Raw genomic sequence first — 11120 nt, 5'->3', positions numbered from 1 at the left:
GGAGGACTCCTTCAGGGCTGACAGGGGAGCACAGTTCCCACCTTCAAATGCAGGCTGCTTGAGCTGTACAGCAAGGCTGCCTGTTTGCAGGGTCTCTCTGAACAGGCCTGCTGGCCGTGAAAGGGACTGAGACCAAGAGCTCAGGGCACAGAAGAGGTCCTGCAGCCGTCCTATGCTCAGTTTCACTCATTAGCAACACGAGTCGTTCCAGCACGCTTTGTTCAAAAGCTCCAGTCCCACCAGCTCAGAGCAATGTTCCTCATTGCAGAGCAGCTGTGTAGATTCAGGCTGGAAAATGAAGCCAAGGAAGGAAGCAAAGTCCTGCTAGCAACACATCTTTCCAGAACTAAGCTCCAATTCATTTAAAGGTCCACGGATCTTGGAAATCCTCTCAGCTGTCATTTGACAGAACATTAAGTTAGAGATAACAGTGCTGAAACAGAGCACCTGGAATCAAGGGGCCTTACAGGGGCTCAGCAGCTTCAAGCAGAATGCCTGCAAGCCTGAGAAGCATTGTGTCACCTAACCCACGACAAGGAGGGGAGCTCCTGTAAGCAAAAGGCAAAAAACAGTGAGAAAACTCATGAAATACAACAGGTTTCATCCGTGTCCCAGAGTCACCTTGGCACGTACGATTTATGCGTAAACCTGCTTTACTCCATCTTCCATCTGACTCCAACTAAAACCAGAAACCCAAACACATTTGCTCATCTGACCCACCGCGCTGACTTGTCCCCAGGTCAGCAAGCCTAAGGAATTAAACTGCATTCTTTTTCTGTGGGTTATGAAAATTACATGTAGCAGCAAAACTGCAAGTGAGACGTTTCTCACCCTTGGAAGAGCTGCTACAGCTGTCAGAATATACTGGTAATGTTTATGCTATAAAGGGGGAAGGCAGATGCAGCTGCACGAGGGGCATGAACATCCTGAGCCGTGGTATCAGGTTTTGGAGACCAAAATAACACTCAACTCTTTGCGCATCGTTGTAAATCTGTGTACATAACATTTTGTGATTCCTAGGGAAGAAGGGAAGTTTTCATTCCTATGAGAATTCCATTGAATTGTCAAAATATGACAACAAAATATGGTAAATAAAAGAGAAGACTTTCATTAAAATCCCTTTGAGAATTGTTTTGTTGCTTCACCTTCTCTTCGCGTGTGCACCTTAGCTGCTTTGTTCCCCAAACCGTTCCTGTAAAGCCAGAGCACAGCTGAATCGCACTGTCTGTAGGTGAGGGATGTGCAAGTAGCACCGAAGCAGTGTTGTGTGTTAAGAACCAATTTCAGCTGCAGATCGGGGACGCAGCTTGCATTTAAATTTAGACAGCTGAACCCGAATGTCAAACGAATGGAGTTTCAGTTTTGCTGGAAACCATCAGGACTTTACCATGTCAGTGAGGAGTTATGCCAGGAACGCTCGCAGGCTCCCACGGGTTTGATTGCTCAGTGATGAAGGGAACGTGCACTTGCAGGCAGCTGCAGAAAGTACCCGTCGGGAAGGTCGGGGCTGGATGCTGACACCTCCCATCAGCCTGCTGCGAGGGAAGGGCTTGTACAAACACAGCTACCACGCGCTGGGAGCAGCTCAGCTTTGCTAGCTCCAGCATTCTTTCACCTCAGAAGCAAGAAGCAGGATTCAAATGCTCAACAGCAAAACATTTCACGAGCCGGTGCTTGCACACGCTGATCCTTTCAGGGGTATCAGAACTGGGGTCAGAGGGCCCTGCCCCAGATGCCTGCATCAGGAGTGAGCTTCAGAATGACAAAGCCCAGCCCTGCTAACAATGAACAGATTCCCACTCGCAGCTGACAACACTACATTTGCTGTGTAACTCAGTGCGGAGTACTGGTGCACGTATTAATACCAATAGCGTGAGTACCCTAAGAGCCAAAGCACGAAGAAAGCTGTTGCAGGCAGATGTAGAATCACGTGGAGCACTGCAGTGATGCTGAGGCATTCAGTCACAAGATGGAAGCACAATGCCCTGAGCTCAGAAGCAGAACGCTGGGGTTGGTGGTGGCATGCCCAAAGTGAGAAGTGGGCCACAAAAGGAGGAGTGGAAGTAGCTGAGATGAGGAAGCCAGCACAAATGGGACCCAGGAACGTCCCATAGCCCAGCTGACTGGGAACAGTAACTATGCAACGCATTCAGAGCAACATTCATGTTGTTTTCTTTGCAGTAGTCAAAAACACTTTTGCTTCATTGAAGTATTTGAGAAAGCAGTGCCTGTTCTTAAGGAGTGCTGCTTGCACGTACCCTGCCAGGTGCCGGGAGTTAACTGCTGTGCTGCCGGTGCCACACAGCCACACGTTCACCAACCACACACACTAAGGTCTCCAAATGGCGTTGGCCATGACACTGTGTGCTTTGGACAGCTCAGTCACGGAATGAAAACACTTGGCAAGCATTTCACATTCTGCTATTTCCACCTTGGAAACAGTGGAGCCAAATCATGTGATGAAATATCCCCACAAACCCGGGCCCACAAAAGCTGTGTTCCAGCATTGTAACTACAGAACCCAATGAAGAGCTGTGGGAAAGCAGATTCTGTGCTTTGGGGCTGCTCACAACTGTAAGTTTAACAAGAAACTGGGAGAATCCCTGTTCCAGTAACTCAGCTCCTTTTGCTGACATGTTTGGCATTCAGCTTTGCCTTTGTTGTATGGCATTCTATTGATGGCAACATCATGATTAATATACAGCCTGTAGGTTGCTACTGAAAACAAGCAGGCGTGCTGCCTGATGACAGCAGTTAGCCCTGTGTGCATCCCAGCCCGCCAGGTGGGCTTCTTTGCCATCCCAGCACTGCTCCACTCACGCATATGCACACGAATTTCCACCTAGCAAACACATGCATGACTAAAACAAATGTTCTGTAACGCATGATGAATTAATGCTTACCCACGTTATCTTTGCCAAGCCATCACCTTTCGTAACAAGCTGACCAGGATGTGCTTTAATCACATTAAGTCACCAAACTATCAAAGATAATTTGACACGGCTGAAGGCATTATTCCATTTTGCTGGAGAGATTTCACAGCCAGCTTAGCAGGAGGACATACCACACAAGTGTTAGCAACAGATTTCCTAAGAAGCATCTTAAAGCTTTAAAATGCATCTCAAAGTTGCATTTGCATCTGAAAGTTTGTCCATGTACGGTGAACTACGTTTCTATTGTGAGATACTCCTTAGTACAGCAGAAAGAAACCCAAAGAGAACATGAGGAAAGGTCACGTAAAGAAAAGTCAATTACATCTGAGATATTCCTACTTTTACACTGCAGATTTTTACAAAACCCAGTAAGGATTTAAGAATCACAGTTTAATGGGATCAAATGGGGCAAGAACACACTTCTGCATCAGAAGTACATTGTTTCAAACAAAAGGAAGCAGACATTTGCTGCCTCCTGCAAGCCCTAAGCACGTAAAGTCAGTACTTCAGAACACAAAGCAAACCAAAAGCACAGGCAAGGATCCGTACAATGCAGGAACAACGCTGCCAATTTCCACAGCAGAAGTTTTTCCTTCCTTGCAGGGTATCACAAAGGATAAGCTCTGACTGAACACTCTTCGCTACATATAAACAGCCCTGACAGTTTTGGCTTTCCATGTGTAAGCACGCTGAGGAGCGGGCTATAGCGAGTTCAGCGCCTGCACAAACATTCAGCCTAGAGGAAACCCCCTTCCAGCTCTGAATTAAACATTTCCTATTCAGATATTTTCCCCAAAACATGAAATGATTCTTCAGGACAACTTCACGGCATGGATGTGTTTAAGACGCAGCCATCCAGCTCTCAAAAGTAAATCACTGTAAATCACTCCATTGATCAAGAAATACTGAGAAGTTTCATGAAGTGTATGGCTAATTCCATGGCTCCGTGTGCAACAACACAGGTTGAAACCAAGACGTTTTCAAAGTGGACATCAGGAAGGAAGAGCTGCATTCCTGCAGCATCACAGACCCCAAAAAATCACTGTGCTTCAAGAACACTGCCAGGTTTCTGGTGGACAGCTACCCTTGAAAACTCCATTTTGTACTGGATCTCTTATCATTTTGAATACAAATGAATCAGTGAACGAAAAAAGGCTCTCAGACGCTACGACTTCCAATGCAGAGATTTACTTTCTTGAAATACACACTATAAGAAAAGCTAAAAAAGACAAGATGATGAACTTTCTGAACGCATCATTCCATAATCCTCTGAAGCCAGGACAACAAGAACAACAGCCCTACATTGCCGAAGGTGGGAGGTGTACATCTGAAGAGAAGTGCCTGTCCAAGTGGCATAAATCACGTCGGAGAATATCAAACCATTTGATTTCAAATTCTGAGGCCGATGAGGTTACCAGTGACGACAGTGCTGAAGGGCCCATGCATTTCACCTCGCCCTGAAATTCCTCTTTTAGTTTCTCTGGTACGAGATCTGCTCCCATCACCTGCGAACAGAGTAAGAACAACAACAGGGAACGAATAATGCGGCGTTAATAACAGAACAGCTGTTGGCACAAGAACCATATGCCACCTTGGAGGCACTTCCAAATCACAACCAAGTTGTGATCATCTGCCTGTCCCACTCTGTCACGAATACGGAAAACTGAGAGCCCGAACTTCACAGCTGCACAGCCCCTCCCAACTTCTGGTACGACTGAACACGGGGAGTTTTGCTCTTTGTATAGCAGCACAAGCCCCACCACCAGCTCTGCATTCTGCACCCAACTTCCAAGAGCACCAACAGTGATCTCCCACCGAGGTGAGGGGCGTCAGGACAAGCAAGGAAAGCAGCTCCCCATCAGCAGCCCTTTGGAAACCTGGGATAGTCTGCAGGCTGCTGCCCTCTCATGGATGAAAGCCCACAGCATCGCCGGCCAACTCGGCAAGGATTTAGCTTCTGTTAACTGAAAATACAGTACTATTCTCCTCCTTTGTGGTTCAGGAGAACCCAGTACATCAAGCAGAACAAAGAAACAATGTTTTTCTGAAATCTTGTCCAGTGGCCCTCAGTGCCATCTCCACTTGCATTTCATACTAGTGATTCACTCTGAGATAAAACCTGCTTCCTGGGAAATGCACAGCAATGATGCATCTGCAAATACGAGTCCAGCAAGAACCCTAACAACCGTGAGCATTCCTGTAAGGAGAATTTCAGCAGAACAGATACACCTGCATGACACAAAGCAGCGCGACGCGGCTGTCACTGTCAGCCCTGGATAATGCAGTACCAGGACATCGCCCTGGCTAATGTACCTTGCTTCCTGGCATGGTTAACTAGCCCAGGGGAGTGTCAAGCACCCAGTCCTGCAAGCATGAGTCGGGCCATGTACCCCTGCCAGGATCTGGTGTGGGGCTGCCTGCTTGGGTCTGAACACACGCAGAGAATGCCCCCTTACCTTGGTCACCTGCAGCAAGGAGTTTTCATTTAAACCAAACTGTGCCACCTTGTCATCAATTTCTTTCTGACATTTAATGTTATTCTCGAGAGCAAAGGATGACTGTTGCAGCTGAGTAAGCTGAAGTAAAAGCCTGGAATGAAAAAAAGCAGTTAAAAGGGGTACAACTGGCAAAATAATAAGGCAGCAAATCTAAAACCAACTACGACACTTTAAAACAGCTCTTCTTCTTGACTTCTGCCAGCTGAGAAAACTGAATACATTTGTACCAGTCTACTACAGTTACGCTGTGTGCATATGATGACTGAAGAAACACAGAGAAGAACTTCTGAATAAGGAAATGATGCCAGGTATCTCTGGTGCCCCAACACAACCATTTTTCCCCTCAGGCACTCATCACACAGTTCAGCATGAGCTGTGGTGTACCGAGTATCTCACATCCTTATGAAGGCCTTAGGAGACAGCGGTGCATTGCTGCACACAGCAGTGCCCACCTCTGCAGGCTGTACGGTTCAGCACTGAGGCGAGAAGCACTAACTATCTTAATAAGAATGTAGCTCAGTATTAGATACAGTACTCAATCTGTTAACTTCTCCCAGGCAGCAAATAAAGCCACACGCTTTCAAAGTACAGATAAAAGCTGCCTTGATGTTTCCCAAATGTTGCCCGCAGAGGGCAGTTATAAGGGGTTCTCTGTAAACACATTCAGAAGTTCATAAAACAGCACTAAGCACCTTCAGTGACTAACACATCACTGAGAGGCCAGGGGAAAAAAAAGCCAAGACTGTTTAAATGAAAACACGTCCTAATGATCTCTTTGAAATATTATATTTAGGGGATTTTTGTGGTGCGCAAGAAATTTCAGCAAGAGAGGGAATGAAGGGAAAGAGCCCTTTAATGCAGCCCTGTCACTCAGCTGTCACAGTTCATTTTTCAACCTCATCCATTATGCAAATTGGTGTATTATTAAAATGATACATTTTCGCTCAAGCATGAGGCTTCAGGCAAACAAGCCAGGTGGCCCTCGCAGAAGGAAGACGGGCTCCCTTCCCTTTGGGGGACTTCAACTGCTGCATCTTTAATACCAAAGCAGGAAACAGCCACGCTCTAACAGGAGCATTTGGAGGAGGATAAACCCTTTGGTATATAATTATTTGAACTGCATAATGGGATTATCTAAGAAATCACAATCACAGAACTGCAGGGGTTGAAAGGGACCTCTAGAGATCATCGAGTCCACCCCCCTGCCAAAGCAGCTCCCTAGCCCAGGTTGCACAGGTAGGCATCCAGACAGGTCTTGAATGTCTCCAGAGAAGGAGACACCACCACCTCTCTGTGCAGCTGTGCCAGTGCTCCGTCACTGCACTGTGAAGATGCTTTACTTCTCAACAGCACGTGACACTGGCTTTTTCTACCCAAGTGTCAGCTGCTCACAGCTACCACGCTGGTGAACTTCATTTTTATATCTCGAGTAAGAGAGGGCTCTTCAAGGCTGGTGTTATCAATGCTGGGAGAAACCTTTAAATCAGCTGAGGAATAACATGCTTAAAATTGCTCTGGACTGGGGGAAGCTCCCATTATTCTAAGAATACGTTTTGTTACCTTGCTCTAACAAGTGAGGCACAAGCCTTTAGGCCAACGTCCTTCGCCACGTCCTGCTCCCAGGACTCAGGGGTTGTGTGTTTCCCTTCGGCCTTCCTTCCAGGGTTGTCTGAAGTGCAGATTTCTTTTACAGCTTGGCTGCTGCTGCAGGTAGCTGCACTCTCGCTCTTGGTTTCTGCAGCAGGGCTGGGCCCAGGGCCTTCCCTTTGGCCGTGTGATCTGTGAGGCTGGAGGTCAATGTCTCCGCCAGCTGATATTTTGAACCTACCATCGCTAACCTCTTTGGACCAATTTAGGTTCATTTCTGGAATGCATAATGGAGACAAGCTCTGCAAAAGGTCCACGTAAGCTCCAGCAAGTGACTTCCAGTACCAAGGGTTGAAGGGATGTAAGCAGATCAGCTGCTGCAGACACACGATCTGTTTTTCTATGTTTTCTAGATCCCGATAAATGGCAAACTGCAGGTTGAGGACAGACGTTAAGTGATCTGTGTTTGTAGCACCGTTTCTCTGACAAAAGAAGAAAAGAATCTTTTATGGGAAAAGCCCCATTTGTGGTTAGATACTCTCCTTGGTGGGAGTTTGGCAGCAAGTACATGGAAATAAAAGGAAGTACTGAACAGTCATTTTTATAGTGGAAAGATTTAAGCATTCATTTATCCCCTTTCTTATAATTCCTATTACATTACATTAATTCTGCCTGGCAGAGCATGATATTTAGTCCCTTCCAGGACTACCAGCTCCCTGCACAGGGAACTCATTGTGGTACAGGGTGTTCTGATTTCTAAAGAGTGATTATATCCACAGTGACAGTTACCCTCTGTTTACCAAATACTCGGAGCACTGAACATCCTGAAGGATTAAGCACACAAAGATTATTTTTGCAGAAAATGGCCCATATAGAAGAAGAACTGGTAATATTTTTATGTTCAAAGGACATGATTTACCATTCTTTCTGCAATGTCCAGAGCTTCCTTGTGCCTTCCTAGTCGAGACAAACAGCGAGCCTGGCCCTCTTGGACGTCCCGCCTCATGGCAACATTACTGGGAGGCAAGAGCTGTAAGCAGTTTGAGTATTCACACAGAGCTTTCTGGTAGTGTCAACAAAAAAGAAAAGAGAATCAAAGCACTGAGAGATTTTCATTTAAAAGCAATCCCAAGACCACTTTTTATTTATCCCTACTCAGCTAGCACCTGTTGCCAGCAGCACAGAAAAGCATGGCCAGGCCAAGAGCTGAGCTCTAAGCTACCCCAACCCGCACAGCGATGAGCAGCCCCAATCCTAATTAATGCTTCAGCCCTGCAAGGATTCCCATGGCATCTCTCCACCTCTCCCCCACACGAGGCCAGACACAGAAGGGATTGTAAGAGCTCACTCACATGCCTAGGCCAAACATGAAATAAGTTTATCCCAGCTAATTCAAGGATCAGAGCGCTCGTCCTGAATTTGAAAGGCCTCACTTCAAACCCATGCACCCCTCAGTGACAGGAACAAGAGGTGTGAACAAGGAAGTCTGTCCCTCAGAGCATTTGAATAAGCAGCTGGTCGGGGCAGACCGCAAGGAAAGCGAGTCTCCATCGTTCCTGGAATATAAATTCCTCATGAGGTCTTTTGAATTTGCATGAAATAATTAAATATTAATTGGGCCCAGGAAAAAGACAAGACTGAGCAATATGCTGTATCTTAATGCTCAGGGCACTCACCAAGACTCCAATTAACATTTAATTATATTACATTAAGTATTCAGTGATTCTAAGACTGGAATCTTCATTTCTTCCCCTCCGTGTTAGAGCTCAGACCAAAGGACCAAAGAGCAGTGCTCTCTCAAAATAAAAATTTAGGTATTCCTTGCAAATTCAATCAGTTCTAACAAAAAGAACCTCTAGGAAATATACCCTAAATAGCTCCTAGCATAATGACCCAAAATGAATCAGCTGTCAGAAGCCAGCCAGGAAGCAATGGACGCTCTGTTCCCCTGCAGATCTGTGTTGGTTCCTCAGGGAAGGGAATCAGAGTGCACAGCAGGGAGCAAACCTCCCTTCGGGAGGGTCAGCAGCCACAGCAACCAGCAGCAGTTCTCTCTCTGCACAATTCTGTGAGTTCTTTCAGAGTATCCTTCATTTGACACTAGAAAATGTCTGTCAGGAACAGACAAGGTGACGATGGCACAGGAATACGGTTAAAAAGCAGAATCGAAAACAGATCCACTCATCCAATGGGTGGGGCAAGAAGAGCTCAGTCAGATGCTGGCCTTGTGGCTTTGAAACCAGGGAGCCTGCAATGCAAGCTATAGCCTGAAACAAGAAGCTATGAGAGAAGAAACATGGACAGAAGTTGATTTTCACCAGGAAACAAATCTGGAAGAACAAAAGACAGGGTCTTGGAACTAGGATGGTAGAGGCAGGAGATCACCACTGATAAGTAACAAAATTAAGGAGCGCTGCAGGAAGGAACTTAAATGGGGAACACAAAAGCATCTCAGAAGTATAACCAGCCATCCAGAGATAACAGAGAGGCCGGACAGCTAAGGACACACCAAGTCAACACTCTTGCAGGCAGCTGTAACCTGACAGCCAGGGGGAGCTGTGAGAAAGGCGAAGAGCAGCCCGTGATGCGACAGCCTTTGTGGGACTCGACACTTAACCCCAAAGAGCAGACAAATCCACACGCTGAACTCTGTCTGACCAGGATTTCAATGCCCGCCAGCAGCAGCTCTGACCACTATTGAACCACTCGGATGTACAACTTTGGTATGAATCAGCTCCGGGTGAAAAACGCCGTTTCTGCTGAGCTGCACAGTTTATGTGGGCTTCACAGTGGGGAAAGGAGATGACATCCGGCTGGGAAAGCTTGCCAAAATGAGGTTAACTGTTACCGTTTTAACTAGCTCGGTGGTTCCTGCTCAGATCATGCTGAGTGAAAGCCACGTGGATGGGATGGTTTTGATGCAAACAAGGTGCCATCAAGCTAGACTTCTGTACCACAGGACCTTGCATCTTCAGGGCACGGAGCATCCACAGGAGGGCTGTGAAGATGGTCAAGGGTCTAGTCTAGTGCTCAAGGCATCTGAGGCAGCAGCTGAGTTCACACAGCACAGAGCAGAGAAGCTGAGAGGAGCAGCTGCAGCTCCTCACAGGGAGCAGAGGGGCAGTGCTGAGCCCTGCTCTGTGTGACAGCGAGAGGGCCGAGGGAACGGCATGGAGCTGTGTCAGGGGAGGGGCAGCTGGGGGTTAGGGACAGGAGCTGCACCACAGGGAGCACTCTGTGGTGGTGCTGGGATAGGGTCAGCTCCAACCACCGCCTCTGAGCAAAGCCCCGACAATACCTCAAACTCCCGTTCCCTGTAGGCCAGCTCAGCCCGGAACTTATGGGCCGTCAATGCTTCGCCGTCCTCCCCGCCGCTCGTCTCGGCGCAGAACCACTGCAGGCACAAAGAAACCCGTGTAAAGCATCCATAACCCCGCAGCCACCGCACGCCGAGCCGCTCCCGGGGTCTCCCCCAGCCCCGCCCCGCCTCCTCACCCGGGGCTCGCAGCGCTTGGCGCTGTAGGGCGGCCCGGCGCTGCCGCGCGTTGCCCGCTCCCTGCTCTGGGTGAACACGGCCTCCTCGAACTCCCATCCCAGCGGCGGCTCCATTCCCTTCCCAGAGCGGCTCCCGCCAGCGCGCCCCCTGCCGGCCATGGTGGCGCCGTGAGGGAGCGGCCCTATGGCGGCGGGCGGCGAGGTGGGGCGCGCTGGGCTGGTGGGGCGGTGGGCGCCATTTTGGGATGGCGGTGCGCCGTGCTGAGGCGCGCCGGGCGGGAGAGGCGCTGCTGGGCGCTACGTAACGCGTGGAAACCGAGAGCCATCGGGGGTCTGACCGACGTAGAGCCATAAAACGGTGTGGAAGGGGCTGCAAAGGTCACCCAGTCCCAACGACCCCCACCAGGGGCTATCTTTGCGGAAGTGCTCCAGCCCTCTGATGATCTTCATGGCCCTCCTCTGTTCCAACAGCTCTCCATCTCTCCTATGCTGGGGGCCCAGGCCAGGATGCAGCACTCCAGATGGAGCCTCGTAAGACCAAGTAGGAGACAGTCACCTCCCTCTCCCTGCTGCCACCCCTCTGTTGTTGCAGCCCAGGATGCTCTCA

The 11120-nt window shown here is 48.5% G+C and overlaps 1 protein-coding gene across 1 annotated transcript; it reads right to left on the bottom strand.

Annotated features, from left to right (window-relative positions):
• Positions 1-4218: 4218 nt before the first annotated feature.
• On the bottom strand, positions 4219-10687 carry CUNH8orf76 (chromosome unknown C8orf76 homolog). Its single transcript, XM_065752790.1, has 6 exons — positions 10514-10687; positions 10317-10412; positions 7938-8081; positions 6992-7500; positions 5390-5522; positions 4219-4438 (listed from the first exon to the last, which is right to left on the bottom strand). Exons 1-6 carry the CDS (start codon positions 10670-10672, stop codon positions 4232-4234), a joined length of 1248 nt encoding a protein of 415 aa, XP_065608862.1. The 5' UTR covers positions 10673-10687; the 3' UTR covers positions 4219-4231.
• Between the last annotated feature and the right edge of the window lie 433 nt (positions 10688-11120).

This window comes from Cyrtonyx montezumae, unplaced genomic scaffold (genome assembly GCF_038088225.1).
Source record: "Cyrtonyx montezumae isolate F1298 unplaced genomic scaffold, pur_monq_1.0 scaffold_8, whole genome shotgun sequence".
Lineage (NCBI taxonomy): Eukaryota > Metazoa > Chordata > Aves > Galliformes > Odontophoridae > Cyrtonyx > Cyrtonyx montezumae.
This window is presented reverse-complemented; position numbering and strand designations above follow the sequence as displayed.

Excerpts from the sequence above, each read along its gene's own strand:
- CUNH8orf76 (XM_065752790.1), bottom strand. The coding sequence starts at position 10,672 with ATGGCCGGCAGGGGGCGCGCTGGCGGGAGCCGCTCTGGGAAGGGAATG. Across the intron at positions 10,413-10,513 it reads CCAAGCGCTGCGAGCCCCGG|TGGTTCTGCGCCGAGACGAG; the intron begins GTGAGGAGGCGG and ends TTGTGCCTGCAG. Across the intron at positions 8,082-10,316 it reads ACAGGGAACGGGAGTTTGAG|AAAGCTCTGTGTGAATACTC; the intron begins GTATTGTCGGGG and ends TGACACTACCAG.